The sequence below is a fragment of the Solanum stenotomum genome, chromosome 7 (assembly GCF_019186545.1).
Source record: "Solanum stenotomum isolate F172 chromosome 7, ASM1918654v1, whole genome shotgun sequence".
Classification (NCBI taxonomy): domain Eukaryota; kingdom Viridiplantae; phylum Streptophyta; class Magnoliopsida; order Solanales; family Solanaceae; genus Solanum; species Solanum stenotomum.
The window spans coordinates 36,353,222-36,370,315 of record NC_064288.1 but is presented as its reverse complement, the minus strand read 5'-3'; the positions used below and the strand labels follow the sequence as shown (position 1 = coordinate 36,370,315).

At 32.2% G+C, this 17,094-nt stretch overlaps 1 protein-coding gene across 1 annotated transcript; it reads left to right on the top strand.

Annotated features, from left to right (window-relative positions):
• The first annotated feature begins 524 nt into the window (after positions 1–524).
• On the top strand, positions 525–1,971 carry LOC125869860 (B3 domain-containing protein At5g60142-like). Its single transcript, XM_049550275.1, has 3 exons — positions 525–1,023; positions 1,459–1,601; positions 1,693–1,971. The coding sequence occupies exons 1-3, from the start codon at positions 525–527 to the stop codon at positions 1,969–1,971; spliced, it is 921 nt and encodes a 306-aa protein (XP_049406232.1).
• Positions 1,972–17,094: the final 15,123 nt, after the last annotated feature.

Below are 17,094 nucleotides of genomic sequence, written 5' to 3'. Positions count from 1 at the left end.
AAAACATTTTCAATTAGTACTTTTTCAATATATGTGCTTTGAATAAGGGGAGGGTAAGTAAAGGGTGGATAGATGCCATTTTCTGATGCAAATAAATATTATACGATTTTCTATAGATGTTAAATCCCTATTTTTCTTATCAATATTATATTTAATTTAATCAATAAATGTTAGAAATTGCATATATCATTTCAAACTAACTATATTATTATTGTTGAAGGAAGTAATTTTATAGTAAAACTATATATATGTCTCAAATTTTATTTTATAGATTCTTAAATAGGTACATTGTTGAATTCTAACCACAGAAGTCTCAAACTTTGAGTTTATTTGAAATACTTTTTCATCTTAAACTTGTTGCTTTTATGATATGGTTAAGGTCATTTAAAGAAATTAATGTTTCTCTACATTTATTTTTTCAAAAGTCAAGTGTTTTTTCTTCGCAGAAAGTTCCCACAGGTTATACTGATTACATGAATGGAATATTATCTAGGAATGTTCTTCTTAGAGATCGGTTTGGAAATATGTGGCCAATAGGGGTAACCAAATCACAAAAACATATTTATTTTGAATATGGATGGGAGAAATTCATTGAGGACAACATCTTAGAGCTTGGAGACTTCTTTATTTTTGACTATGATGGAACTAGAACTTTTGACTTCAAATTACTTGGACGAAATGGATGTTTAAAGAAAGGAGTTGGAGGATTAAAACTCGTTGTGAAGGAGGAGGAAGCAGAAGAAATGAATATTGAACATCAAAAGAGTATGGAGCCAAAGGAGAATATTTGGGCTAGAGATAGCAAGGACATTTTTTTTGATGATGATAGGGATGGGGTTAACATGATAAAAGATAAAGAGGATGAAGACACGGAAAGTGAAAAGACAGAAAAGGTGCCATCAGAAGATGATGATAAGGAAGAAGAAGATGATGAAGATGAAGAAGAGGATGAATACAAAGAAGAGGATAAGGAAGAGAAAGAAAGGGCTGCCATATTCAACCAAAAGGCACCACGTTCAAAAGGTAAACACAAATTAAAGATCTATAAATCTACTTTTATGTTTCATTTTATATGCAATTCAATTCCTCTCTTGTTAGTATATTACTACAAAAATGACATCTATGAATATTTAGACATAATCTTGTATTCAAATAATTGTCATGACAGATTAAAGGAAACAAGTTTCAAAATGATTTTTGAAAAGGTTTAGTTGTTTTCTCTTCTGACAAAACGAGCCTGCTTAGGGCCGTTTTTTTATTACTTTTTGGAATAACAAAGTATAATCAAGTTAAATATCATTTTCTAGTACTTTTGGTATGTGTCAAAAATCTGATTTTTTTCTTATAATCCATGTTCAATAAAAGAAGACATTGTAAAATAAAATATATAGAGTAACTCTGAGTATCCATGTTATTTTTGTTTGTGAACTTGACCTTTTAACTTTTTTTTTGATTTAGCTAAATGTAAAAGTGCGATTGCTGGAAAGCGGAATGCTCCCTTTGACAAATTTGCTATAGATATATTTAGAAGCGGACATGCAACTAAGCCTAAAAATCCTTACTTTATAACAAAAATACGTCAAGATAGGAGAAATCAACTGGTAATTATTAATCTATAACTATTTTAGTTGATTGTTTTATAGTTCAATCTTATAATATTCTTATTTAACAAAGTTTTTTTCCTAATTGTAGTACGTTCCGACTGATGTGGTGAGAGACTACCAACTTGAATTCCCATCAAGCATGATCATTCGTGACTCTTCTGGCAGAGAATTTAAGGCAAAACTCAAGATTTGGCAAGATGGTAGAATATGGCTAATTGGTGGGTGGCGCAGTTTATGTAGGAAGAACCTTTTGGAGAAAAATGATACGTGTATTTGTGAATTTGTGAGAGAAAAACACAACAAAGACCTTTACTTACAAGTTCACGTTGTCTATGAAGGAGAAGGTTCCCATCCCAACAAGAAATAATATCGTGCTATTTAACATGACTTTTATTGCCTTTAGTGTGTCTATATGCTGACAGATTTTGAAGACAATAAGTATTATTGTTTGTTGACCAAACATTGAAGAATATTTTAGTTTTTATTGTTGGATCTGGAAGTTAAGCCAATTAATTGGTATTAAGACTAAAGTCTAGTTTATTTACATTCAAATGTTAAATCATTATTTGGTCTACATTGATCGGTTGAAAACATGGAATGTCCAGTACTTCGTAGCAAAATACTGAATTTTCTTTGTTTTTTTTCTGTTCATATAATCTATATCTTAGGTAATACTCTTGGACTTGTCTTTGAAATAATTTTCACTCAAAAAAGGTCTGACGCAGTGCGCCATGTAGCGCCCTTGATATGGCACGAAATGTGCCATGCAATGCACTAGCCTTGTTGAATTTTGTGTTTCTGATGTTTGGCACTTGAGGCAGCACATTAATTAGTTTAATTTCGTAAATGGTTGATTGACAAGTCTTTGAGGATATGATATCTGGACTAAAACATTTATAATATTTGTACGATTGCGTACATTTGGGTGGTCAGTTGGACACAACAAGTTTGCATCTTCTTCTTTGTTTAATCTTTAATTATGTTTGTTATTACATTTTGTTAATTATGTCTTGATTTTTTCCATGAAAAATCATAATCCTTATTGGTTTAGAACACTCTTTGTTCTAATAGATTTAGAAAAAGAATATAACTACTTGGGATCTTTATATAGGGGATGCAGTCGGAGATTCTAAAGGATTGTATACTTTTTTTTTTTCATAGTGAAAACTCTCTCTACTTTTTCTTGGAGTAGTCTAGGCTAACCTCGTTTAATCCTTGTGTTTTTTTCCTTTCTATTTAATTTTCTTGTGATTGTGTGCTAGTTAATAACTCACAATATTTTCGCAACATATTTTATCTTGTATTTTTCATTTCTAGTATGAATAGCTAAACCCATTAGCTGAGGTTGTAGACTCTTATGATATTTATAATATGAATGAATATTAGTTTATCTTGCTTATTTACAACTTCTGCCCTTTTAAAAAACTAGTTTTTCGACACATGCGTTGCACGTGATTATCAATTCAAAAAATTTAAGCGAAGATTTGAATAATAAGCTTTGCACAAGAAAATATTGCAGATTCTTTTGTGAATGTTAAATGTGGATCATCATATATATCTCTTATTCACACAAATCTATGAAGATGGTCAATGAAAAATTTCATTAGTTAAATGAAATAATGCATATATTTATTTCAATTTGATGAGATTCAATCATGTAATTAGTGGTATCTCACTAATATTATCTTATAGGCGATATTTGTTGACTATTTTTCTTGTCATCTAACCAGATGTGTTTTGCACTTGTCCTATGAATATGTGGAAAACAACTACATTTTATTTTTTAGAACAATTTTTGTATATTAATTTTTATTTTATAAGTTTAAACATAATAGATGACATTTTTTTTATTGGCTCTCATATTTGACTTCTCGATTGACTGTGTACATAAATCAAAGATAGTTATCTTACTGTCCATAGTTAACTGAGAAAGGTTTCCTTCTTTTTTTTACAAAAAAGACTAAAAATTAAAATTAATGAATATATTCTATCTGTGAACTCATATATATAATCACATGTTTATCTTACACCCAACAAAGATATAGTTCATATACTTGTAAACAATTTTCAATTTACTCAACCAAGCATGATTCGTCCAAGGAAAAATAACAACACCGTTATCACATATATAGGGGCGGTATAATAATATGAAAAATTATTGGTCAAAAGTTAATATAGGGAAAGATGAAAGATAGAAATAATTAATGTAATAACTATGAGAATTCATAATATTATAACTAAAGAGTGTAAAAGAATGTGAATAACATTTGCAATAATTTGTAATAACTAAGAGAATTTATAGTGTTATAACTAAAGAATTAATGTGCATTAGAAGAATTTGTAATAAATTTTATATTTGCATAAATAAATAGGACTTTTAATTTATTTTACTCTTTTTTTCTAGATATTAGATTTTAATTTAGTGTAGGGGCAAAATGAAAATGTTTATTTCATATTATTAAATATAAAATTTATTTTGTTAATGATAAATTTTAAATGATTCATATATATTAACATATTTTCACATTTGTTGTGAATTTTTTTTTGTTTAAAAAAAAGAACTCGGAAAATTTTAAAATAATATATTTTGAAGTTAGAATATCTTGTTAACTTGATAATACATTTGTCACATATATAAATACTTACCCAAATATATATATATATATATATATATATATATATATATATATATATATGTCTGTGTGTGTGTGTGTATTTGCATTAATAAAATATATATATATCATAAAAATTAGCTATTAAATAAATAATAAAATACATACTTCAACTAGCGTTATTAGAAATCATATGAACTTTTCTTCGTCGAAAATACTGAAATATTAAGAAATGATAACTTAGTAAAACAAAAGGGCAATGTTTACATAGTGATAAATATTTTGAAGCAAACTTCCTGATAATCTAAATCACATAAGTAGCATTGATAAATAACGTAATTCTTTCGTTTTGAGCATCAAAAAACATAAATCGTGACAATTCACTAAATCTTGAAAAGTTTAATAATTTTGAGAAAAGATATTCAGAAACATATATCTACATCACAAGAGAAATTGTTAACAAAACCAACAAAAAAATTACTACAAAAAAATTAAACTAATACAAACTTCAACTAGTGTTGTTACAAATCATATGAACTATTCTTCGTTGAAAATACTGAAATATTAAGAAATAGAAAATCAATAAAATAAAGGGGCAATGTTTATATAGTAATACCTATTTTGAAGTAAACTGCATGTCAATCTAAATCACATAAGTAGCATTGATAAATAAAGTCTTTCTTTTGTCTTGGGCATCAAAAAAAATTGTGACAATTCTCTAACTCTTGAGAAGTCTAATAATTTTGGCAAAAATATTCAGAAGCATATATCTATATCACAAACGAAATTGTTAACAAAAATAAATGAATTTAGAGTACAATAAAAATTAAACTAATACAAATTTCAACTGGCGTTATTACAAGTCACATAATCTTTTTTTTCGTCGAAAATACTGAAATATTAAGAAATAGTAAATCAATAAAAAAAAGGGCAATGTTTATATAGAAATATCTATTATGAAGCAAACTTCCTGACAATCGTAATCTCATAAGTAGCATTGATAAATAATGTCATTCTTTTGTATTGAGCATCAAAAAACAAATCGTGACAATTCTCTAACTTTTGACAAGTTTAATAATGTTTGAAAAAAATATCAGAAGCATATATCTACATCATAAGAAAAATTGTTAACAAAACAAAGGAATTTAGACTACATCATGTTAACTTCATATTGGAATATTATATACTAATATACATACTAAGCAAAAAAATAATTATTATATCATAAGAATTATTTTTCTCAAGTACTCGAGGTTAAAAATATACCCTCTTAGGATAGAACAATTTATTTCATCAGAATAGTGATACCTCATATTATGGTTTTTTTAAATGCAAGAAGAAGAAGAGTAGAAGATTAAAAAAATTGTGGTTGAAAAATGAGAGGAAACCCCTCTGTTTATAGTCAATAAAGGGTAGTATGAACAAGTGTTTATTGTGTCTTCTCTGAAAAGTCATGACATTTCCAGGAAGTTACAACCTTTTGGAAAAGTCACAAATTATTGAAAAAGTCACAACTCATTGAAAAAGTTACAACTCTTTAGTAAAGTCACAACTCATCGAAAAATCACAACCCATTGACAAAAGTCACAACTTATCAGAAAAGTCAGAACTCATCGAAAAAGTCACAACCTAAGTTGGGGATATTATAGTAATTTAATATTCAAGTTAGGAGTTCATGCTTTTAAGGTAATATAAAAGAAAATAAAAAATAAGGCATATTCAGGGTTGGCATGCTTCTATTTTTTCTAATAATTTGTCATGTGTTGCTTACTTGATTTATGTTTAAAGTGAACTATTTTATTTGGATTAATTGGGAATAGTTCACTATAACATTTGATTACTTATTTTAGAAAAAAGGGGCATGATAATCAGTTTGTTTATTTTTAATAATGCATTAGGTTTCTGAGTTTATTGAACTCATATGTCAACAATAGAAATTTTAACTCAAGAAAGAAATCTAAGGGCTTAATTATGCTATAAGTTATTAAAGGTTAGATGATTTTTTAATTCAACACGCGTTTCAATCAATAAAATAAATGAGAGGAAAGGGACAAAATTAGTTGTCCCAACATAGTAGAATAAATCCTTCATAAGTCTTAAGCCCTAAGAGGGCACAAATAAAATATTGTCTTGCATGAGGTTGCAATTTTGCATCTCAAATAAGGAAATATAAATAAAAGGAAAAGTAAACATTTACGCATCTTGACCTACACACTTTTCATACAATAATAAAATTTAGTTTAAGACGAATAGACTTAAATTAAGGATGTGATACACAAGGTGAGGTCGCGTTTATGCGTTCTAACCGGTGTATATCGAAGCCATGATTGCAACTCCGTGTCTTAGTTAAGGCTAATAAAATTGAACAATCTAAGCAAACCATAGGTATAATTAACGATTTTATTTTCCCAACACTAATTTATGTCAACTATAAGTTGATTAAAGTGACTACGTTAGAACCACGTGATTTAAGAGTGACTCATACATTTACATGGATTAGTAGAATTCCTTACATGGACCTTTATTTTCATTGACCAATGAAAATAGACATTTTCTTTTGATTAGGGATTCAAAAAGATGATTTGGAACACCATAACTCAATTTCAAGTGAAGAATCTATTTCGGTAAATAAAATAATCTCTTCTCAATAACTTTATTTTAATCAGAAAAATCAGAAAAGGGGTGCGACAATGTTATCCTACAAAAGTCATATATCTAGGCGAACACAAGTAAGTTGAAAGTTTTGAGCAATGATGCAAAATATTTATAATGATGATGATTGTAACTTCAACTAGGATATGGATATAACAATTCTTTGATGCAAGATTCTTGGGATGTTATTAGCAAGCCTTACTGACTTGATAATACCCTATAATCAGATTTAACAAAATATATTTAATTAAATTGAGACGTAAGTTAAGAGAACTTTTAGCTTGCTCACATAAGTTATGTAGTAATTAAGTTATACGACATAAGTTGTGTAGTTTTTTAAGACATAGTTCGCTAGACATAAGTTTAGAAAATATTTTTCTCACTCAACATAAGCTTTAGTAGGAATTAAGTTACACAGTACAACATAACCTATTATACCTTTTAGGGGATAACTTGTTGTTTAAGAAATTGAACTTTTGCCTCATTCAACATGAGTTCTGCAGAAATTAAGGTTTACAGTATGACATAACTTGTTATGCCTTTTGCAACATAATTTATGTGTTTTAAAATTGAATTTTTACCTCCATATAAGTGCAAAAACCTTGGGTCATGTTTTGAAGGGTTAATTTGGCCACCCTTAAATGGTCCAGAAAAGCTCCTTCAAACGGTTGGGTGGTTAAAACCCCCAATTCTCATAGAGCTATGTACTGTGTTATTATCTAAAATTTAGAAATCTATAGAGATCTTGTTTTACTCATTTTTTATATTTATTACTAAGCTTATTTATTTCAAATGTTTCATTTTTCTTTACATCACATTTTCACTTTGGATATCAAAATTTCAAGTATGATCAATTATTTTACTAAAATACCTTCTGAAATTATTCCTTTTCATTAATTTATTCAATGACTTACTACATCACTTATAACTACACTGTTGGTAGCATTCCTTTCTTTTATTAAGCCGCCACATTAGTTATAATTGTTCAATTCTAAATGAGGAAAAACATATCTCACTTAGAATAAGTCATCACATTTTCCTATGATTGTTCTTCTACATTGGCCGCATGATAGGAAATTATGATAACTATATCATTGTTTACTACATAATAGAAGTCAATAGGTCAATGGGTTGACTACCTAAATTTTGATCATCTTATTGGCGACGATTCAATTCTCCATCTCGTAATCCTTTCCCTCATTTCTTCTCCCACCACCCTTATGTAATAAACTAACTTTTTTTTCAAACCAAAAGCTACATGACCAGAGGAAAAATCAAATGGTCAATATATGAGAATCTTCCGATTTTTGAAACCTTCTTCTCTTTCATATATTCTTCTTTTAATATAAAGAAGCTTATAGGTTAAAAAGGTTGTGCCTTCAATTCCACCATTCTCCTAATGTTTGAAAACCAATGTATAATGACTGGGAAGGTCATTTTTGGAATTTTTGTAAAATAACCATTTTACCCCTCCAGATATTGACCCTGAGTCATTTCTGATTGGATTTTGAATTTGGTTTTGAACTTTTAGTAAAAAATTGTGAGTTATGAAACCTTTAGAATTCAAAAGGGTAAAGTTGCTTAAAAGTGATTTTCGGTGTCTTTTGGAGTTTTGGATCTCTGAATGAATTTCCATTAATTCCAACAGCCTTGGAATGGGTAAATTTGTTCTAGAGAGTTGTCGATTTCAGATTCAGAATCTTTTTGTGGATTTGAGGTCATAAGTTGGAAATTTGTGAAATTTTAGTCTTTAGGTTGACTTTGGTCAACGTTTGGGATTCAGATGCTCAGATTAGATTTCTAACTGTTTCGTTGGATAAGGGAAGATTTTAGGCCTAAAGGAGGTTTTGATTGAATTTATAGAGGTTTTGGTTTAATTTCCAGAAGCCTGGAGCTTGTTTTGGCCTTTTAAGGTGTTATGTTTGTTCATTGCGACTTTCACGAGTTTCGGGTCAAGAAATCCTCTTATTCGTGTTTCAATTATTCCATTGAGTCTAAAACATCAAGTTTACTAAAGTTGCATATGTGTTTTGTGTGTAATAGGTTCCTAATGAATCTCGAGGGTCTATTTAGAAATTTGAGAATTTGTTGAGTTTTCTGATGTCAGGTGTGCCTGGTTTTCATGAATGGTCGTCGCTTTCATGACCTTTGCGTTAGTGAAGGCTAGCTTGTGTGTGTGAAGGGTCAGGTTGTCTGACCAACACATTCGTGGGGGCTTGCTCACTTTCGCGATATTCACGTAAGTGAGAGTCACATTTTATTCAGGGTTTGCTTTTGCGAGCCAGGGCTCGTTTTAGCATTGTTCTTAAAAGTGAACCTAAGTCACTTTTGCCATATCAGACAAGGGTTTTTGACTGAAATTTTGGGGTTTACCTCATTTTTCTCCATTTTGAGTTTTGGAAAACCCTTAGAGGTGATTTTAAAGAGATTTTCCATGGTGAATCATTCGGGTAGTATTCTTTGATCATTTGTGGATTTTAACGTCAAAAATTGGAATTTTGATTGGCCAGGTGAAGAGTTTTCAAGAACTTGAGTTTTAAAGTAAAATGTTAATTTAGAACTAATTTTGACTTCCTTTTACGAAATGGTTTTCACTAATGAGTTCCAAATGCCTTGTGTAACATTTCAAGTAAAGATTTTCAAATTCAAACCCCATTTTTTGAATTATGTTTTTGAGTTGATTTGACCCAGTTTTAAAAGTGTAGGATATGGGTGTTGTTATTTCTGGAACCTTATTTTAATTACTTCTTGAATTAGATTGTGTGGCTTTAGATATTATTCGGAAAGGAAAAGTCAAGTTTCGGATTGTGTAATGACCCAAAAGGTCATTATAGAAAATTTTGTAGGGTTGCCATTTTACCACTCCTTATAGTTTCCTCGAGTCATTTAGGCTTAGTGGGGAAAGTTGGTTTGAAAATTTTGAACTATTCGTTTAACAATAGTTAATTGATTAAGGGCAATTTTTTTGATAATTAATTAAGTTGGTGAAAAATGGGCCAAGTTCATAATTTATTTAACACCCTGTACCACTTGGCCCATATATGTTAACTAAGTTCTATAGGAGTTGATAAATTTTTAGTCACAACACGTTGCGGCGGACACTGAAACTACTAAGACAAGATTCAGGTAATGCAAAGTTGGATATTCTCTTTCCTTTTAAATTATTATTTTAATATCTTTTAAACAATCATGTAATGGGGAAGTGGATAATAATCAATGGTCACCATTAGTGTATTTTATTTCTTAAAAGGAATGAAACACAATTGATTGAATATATTGTACCATTTTGTTTTACACGATGCGTCGGATGGTTGGATCCTACTGTTTTACTAATAGTAAGTATTGGATATTATTCAATGTAAAATAATGATTATTCATAATTGGAGGTAATAATATTCCAATGATTAGGGTGTAAATTGAGAGTCAAAATATAGTTGTCTATTTTTTCTGTATAAAGTTGTAGTATGATTCAAATTTTGATTTATTGAGATAAGTATATTGTATTATATGAATACCATTAGAATTATGATATTGAAGAAGTTGGAACCTAACCCTAGGCTTTAAATTTGGGAAAAACAAATGAGAGTTGACATGTTAATTGACAACAAGATTAGGAATTTGCTTATAAATTTGGGTGAAATATAGTAATATGAGTGTTATTAATTTCAACATCTTATTGTGATTAGTTATTTGAATAGATTACATTAATTTAGAAGCCCAACGAAAGGGGAAGACTCAAGTCCTGGAGTGATTGTTTGATTATTTGAGGCAAATAGATACCTCAAGCTTTGTTAGTGTATATAATCGTGTATTTTCTTGTGGTATGTGTTGGGGAGTAATGGGACTTGGTGTTAGGTTGACTTGTTCATATTGAATGATTCTAATAAGGAAAAATGGGTAATAAAAGATAACTTGATTGTATATTGATGTGTGATGTGTTGCGATTGATATAAAAGGTTTATTGATTCATTGTTGATGTTGTATCACGATTGTGCTGTTGTGAATTGTGCATTGTTATGAAAATGATCATCTCCTCATAATTTGTGAACATGTCATTTGCAATGGTCTTGAGACATGGTTGTTATAAGTGTTATGTGAATTGAGAAAGGACAAGAAATTAAATAGGATGTACCATTTTGAGGGTCATGTCTCATGCCGCGACTGATATTATATTTGAACGGACATGTCACACACACAAATATATATTCTAATTCAAGGGATGTGTCATATACTGTGGCAAATTATGTTATCGTGTGTCGTGTTGCACACTGCGATGGATGCATGGACAAATATGTCCTCCATGGGTCTAGGACTGAGAGACAGTGGATATGTATCACTAGGTAAGACATGTGTCACCATACTTGGCATTGTATCTCAGTGCATTGCATATCTATATTATTTGTGAACTTGTGAGTGCCTTTCTGTGGGAGTTGTGATTGATGAACTTGATCTTGTGTATCGTTGATCCGTAACCGTTGAAGTGTTGTTATTGATCTATGTGCTATTTAAATTGTGAACTATTAGGTTGGGTTGTTGTAGTTGTGGAGATTCGGTTGGGATGCTATAAGTACCCGTATTCTATATTACTTGACTTTCTGTTTAGGAGTTCGCCGTGTTGTTTGGTACTCACCTCTTGCTTCTACACTTGTGTAGGTTACGAGCCCGGATCTTTGTGATTACTCTCTCTTCTCTTCTTGTTCAAGGCTTTCTATAGGGAATTTTAAGGCAGTTGTTTGTCATCTCAGTGGACTGTCTTACTCCTATTTATTATTTAGTTCTCTTTAAACACAATATCATTTGAGACTTGTGTTTTTCTTTCAAATCTATTGTAATACATTATAGGCTTGTACACGTGACAACCAGGTTTTGGGAGTTTAATTAAGTTGATTATGTCATCCCGTTATTCATTATGGTTAAACTTTCATTCTTAATTTACTGCCATATGTTATCATTATATTTGGGTTTTAGGCTAACATGTCTTGGTGGGATAAAACAAGTGCCATCACGTCCATTTTTGGGTCTTAAAAATGATATCGGAGCCCCAGGTTCATAGGTCATAGAGTTTTGAGGATCGGCGCAGAGACGTCTGTTTCTTATCTTCAAGAGGCTATGATGACTTTTAGGAAAAATCCTCACCTTCAATCTCTATCGTGCGTCATTGATTTGATCTGATTCTTATCGCTTAATTAAATTCTCTCTCAGTCATAGTGAAGACTCATGCACAGTTCTTTATGTGAGTAGTTGGTGTGTTGTGTATGACTTGGAGGTTTGTTTAGGTACACTGTAATGTTGGAAACTACCGTAAGTAAAGTTTTCATAATATGTATAGGTTGCTTAGTGAATGATGAGAATGATGTTGTGCAAATTGAGGTCAGAATCTCTTTTGTGGTTTCATAGATTTAGTGTATACCAAAGAGGTTCATGATATGACTACTTCAATGGTACTAATGCTTACTTGGTTAGACTTATGAAGTGTGTTACTTCTGATATCGACCTGATCTATTAAAGAATGCATATCTCTTAGGCTAGAGATGGAACAAATTGATAATGTTTTGCATTTATTCACTGGATAGAAATGTGTGGGATATTTGGGTAAAAACCTCTCGATAGGTATGATGTATTCTAGTGCTGGATCTAATGGACTTTCATGGTGCGGTACTAGTGGTATATGGAAACGATATGTCGATTGTCAAGTTTGAATACTAACTATTTAAGAAGTTATCAATTGTATCACATGTTCATATAATGAGGTTCGATATTACATTCACATTTGAGAAACCAACTAGTTTGTTACTATGGACATCTGAGTTAGGCATCATGTTTAAGGAAAATTATAGTGGTGGATCTATGAAACGTTATTAAGGTGGTCAAGTTGTAAAATGTATTACGAGGATTCTAATTGGGGACTGGTGGTTTCATTGCAACCAAAAGGAGTAGATCGATATTGGAATGACAAGCTTATGGGTAAAGAAAGTCTAAGTGACTATACATGTATGAAACAATTGAGGATTTTAGTAAGAAAGTGAATATAAATTGAATTAGTCCTTTGGATTAAATTGGTATTGTTGTATTTGATGCTTCATGTTGATGCTAAGGTTGACTTTGTGGTGATGGCAATGTCTACTTAGCATGATGGTAACAAGAGTTCATGATAAATTATGATTGGGATGCAAATATATGATCAGGATTGTTGATTGAACAAATTATGTATGGTAAGGATGACTTGTGAGTATCTAAGGTTGTGGTTTGCTACTATTTGGTGAGTAGCATGGGGATATGAAAAGTTGTTAGAGGTTTGGTACATTGCTCGAATAGAATAGAAAGGAGCTAGAGTCATAATAGAAATAATTAGTGGGTTGTAGTGTAGCCTTCGCAAGGAGGTGAGAGTGATTGATGTCTTTTCAAAGACACCTCATCCAATTTTAAGTGTCAACGATCGTTAATTTGTATATAACCCAACTAAATGAGTTGGGGTCGAATCCCACAGGGAGCGGTACGTGTTTAAGATTCAATAGTAAAGTGCGAACATGGTCAAATCAGTCATAGGAATAGATATTATCGAATAAAAATACAATTCAAATCAAGGGGTTTTGGTTTTAATTATCAACTACAATAGCAACAAACAATACGAAATAACAATAATGAGACGGGTTCTTGGGATTTGATTCGATTATATGTTAATGTAGACAAATGGGTAATTGCAACTATTAGAAAATAGCTAGATATTAATGATTAAGCTAGACTATAGATGAGGTAAACTTTCTCTCGAACAATTTACCCCGAATTAAGTCAATTTCTCTCGAACATCGACAAGCATGCAAAATAAGAACACGCTACGCCTTAGTCCATTCACTCTCTCAAGCTGAATGTGTGGAAAAGGGTTTAGGATTCACTCTCTCGAGCTGAACCCATGACAACCCATTACCCACACACCAACAATCAATAATCTTAGTTTTAAAACCTCTCTCTCGATCAAGTAAAAAACACAATGGTAGAACTGCATTTGCAACTACAATTCTTAAATTAAACCACACTTAATGATTGAAATCACTTCTAAACAACATTTAAACTAACAATTATCAATACCCATAAACTAAATCATCCCATAATCACATAATTACACCCCAAGAATTGAAGTTTTAGCTAGACATCATAAAAAGATAAAAATCATTACCAAATTGAGTTTCCATCAACTAGGTAAGATTGATTTCGTCTTTACAAAGGTCCAAATAGAAGAATCTCAAAGACCCACTTTCAACTTCTCAAAAGTGAAAACTTCAATTCTTCAAAAGTTACGGAAAAACTCTCCAAATATGAACACATATACTATTCAGAAATAAAAAAATGATTCAATGATATAATTGATTAGAAGATGTATTTATAGTCGCCAAAAATATGTTGCGAAGAGCCACTCGGCAAAGTAAGTAGGGCTCGTTGATCAACTCGGTGATCGGCCCTTTGGTCATTTCCATCGCCTTTCTGCCTTAACCCTCAACATCCTTAAGTTCTGTAACTTTGGGCAATCTAACACTACATCATGGAACCACTCGGCGATCTACCGACTACTCCTTTCTCTCGCCGACTTGGTAACATTAGGCAGTCAAGAAGCCATTCGGCGAATCGCCAAGTAGATTTGGTGATCATCAAGCTTACTTTTCTTCATTCTTTCAGCTCACTTTGTTCCTTTTTGAAAATTAGTGTCCTTGCTTTGTTCCTCAATCCAAATACCTAGAAATCAAGGGTTTTACATCAGTTATTGGCACAAAATAAGCATTTGAGGACCTAAATCTATATAAATAAGCCCTAAATGAGTCCAAATCTAGGACTCATCAACACCCCCAACTTAAACTTTTGCTTGTCGTCAAGTAAAACTCAAGTTCAACAGTTCAAAAAGGATGCCTCAAACAGTGCAACACAAGACTCAATCATAAATGCACACAACAAGACTCAACTTACTCATGCAAGGATCAATTGTGCACTCAAAGATTCAAGTTGTGACTCACCATTATCAAAGATTCTGAAGTTTACAATACTTACTTCAAATGCAAGTTCAATCTCAACAAAGGTACTAAAATGCCCTCACACAAAGATGATTCCATATGCACACACAATAGTTCAATCATTTATCGTTCTGGAATCACAAACAACTCTCGCACTCACAAAGATGAACACATGCATGACTTACCCCATAGGTTTGCCCTTATTTTCCCACCAACTTTCGTTTCAGCTCACTCAAGATCAAAAAGGTCTTTTCAAGGCTTGTAACGGGGCTAAGTGTAAATGTATGGTCATTGAGGCTCAGTGGCCGCTATCCTCATGAAATGTGGTATGAACAACATCACTTATTTTCCTTTTCTTCATCAATCTCCTTCATGCTCAAAATTCACCCCATTATTCACTTTCCATGGAATACCGGACACCCCATTTGTTTTGCAACTTTCACAACTTTATTCCATGACTTTTTCATTCTTTTTCTTTTCTTTTCTTTTCTTTTTGTATGGAGGGGTTCCATCTTTCTCAAGACCATGGGTAAATTGGGATTTCTTCACACTTTTTGATTTACCTTCGCTTTTCACCATACCCCCAACTTAGGCTTTTGGCCTAAGTTGGCTATTCCAATAAACCACATCTCATGAGGATTATGGGTGAAGGGATAAAGAAAGGTCACAATTTCATCAAGTTTCTTCCAAGAAAAGGTTAAGGCTCAAAGGGTGTTCAAGCAAAGTTCACACACTCACAAGGTTGGCTTGTCAAATTGTTTCTCTTCAAGATTGTTTCCTAACATCATTTCAAGACCTTGCATCACTTAGTCAACCAGAACAACATGGCAAATTCTAGGTATCATCACATAAGGTTCACGGTAAGCTCATCACACAAGGCATTGGCACTAATATCAAACAAGACTCCACAATTTTGCTAGTGTGCAATGTTCATCACAAGACACTCAATTTCATAACTATCTAGTCACAACGAGATGCAAAAAGTTCACATATTGCCTGTGCAACTTCCTTTGGCCTCATCGTAGACGCACATTTATTTTTGTTTGATTGAGAGCATTATTCAATCATCGGTATTGATCCGAACCGATCCTCAAATTTGCACAAGAACTGCCACAATTAAATACACTAGAGGTGGCAAAATTTTTCAGAAGGTTTAACAATCATTTGGAATTAAAACAAAGACTCACAAGCTCAAACTTCCACAAAACAGTGCTAAAACAAAATTTACAGAACAAAGCCCAATATATAAACAAAAGTAATCAAAAGAGGCAGGTATGGAAATACCTCACCCTACCACAAATAAAAAGTAATTTGTCCTCAAATGTAATAAAGTAAAAATCAATAAAAATAACAAAGAGGGAGGTAAAGAAAATCCTATCTACGCAGTCGCTCCATCTGTCGGGGCATCAGTGCCTGGTGCAACACTCTGATCTTGGGCATCAGGCTGCCTGGGGTATTTGTAACACTACATCCGGCCATGGTGGTATCTACCAAAGAAATCTGCACGGCGGAATCTATCATCACCTCCTCAACCTCGCTCAGGCCCTCATAAGAAGTTTCCTCATCAACACTAAGCTGCTCCTCATCGGTTTCAGCCTCAGACTCGGTAGCAGATACCTCATCAACTCGAACCTCATCTCCAGTTGTAGCCGGAGGAACATCTGTATCAGCTGGCATATCAGGGATCTCCAAAGTCTCGAAAATCATCGACATGCCGGTGGACTTCAGATGGTCCACATCTGTCCTCAGCTCGGTAATAACGGCCTTTAGAGCAGTCACCTCCTGAGCGGCCCATTGGCCACGCTCGAACACCGCTATCCTTGCCGCAAGAGCATCAATAGTAGAAATCAGGGTGTCACAACATCAGCAATGGCCCTCTCGATCATGCCAGGAATGGTGGCCTCTCAATTTCATAACTGTCTAGTCACAACGAGATGCAAAAAGTTCACATATTGCCTGTGCAACTACATTTGGCCTCATCGTAGACGCACATTTATTTTTGTTTGATTGAGAGCATTATTCAATCATCGGTATTGATCAGAACCGATCCTCAAATTTGCACAAGAACTGCCACAATTAAATACACAAGAGGTGGCAAAATTTTTCAGAAGGTTTAACAATCATTTGGAATTAAAACAAAGACTCACAAGCTCAAACATCCACAAAACAGTGCTAAAACACAATTTACAGAACAAAACCCAATATATAAACAAAAGTAATCAAAAG

What these genes read in the sequence shown, in the direction of transcription:
- LOC125869860 (XM_049550275.1), top strand. Translation starts at nt 525, where the DNA reads ATGTGGCCAATAGGGGTAACCAAATCACAAAAACATATTTATTTTGAA. An exon ending in AAAGGCACCACGTTCAAAAG is followed by an intron (nt 1,024 to 1,458) that starts GTAAACACAAAT and finishes TTTTTGATTTAG; the next exon opens with CTAAATGTAAAAGTGCGATT. An exon ending in AAGATAGGAGAAATCAACTG is followed by an intron (nt 1,602 to 1,692) that starts GTAATTATTAAT and finishes TCCTAATTGTAG; the next exon opens with TACGTTCCGACTGATGTGGT.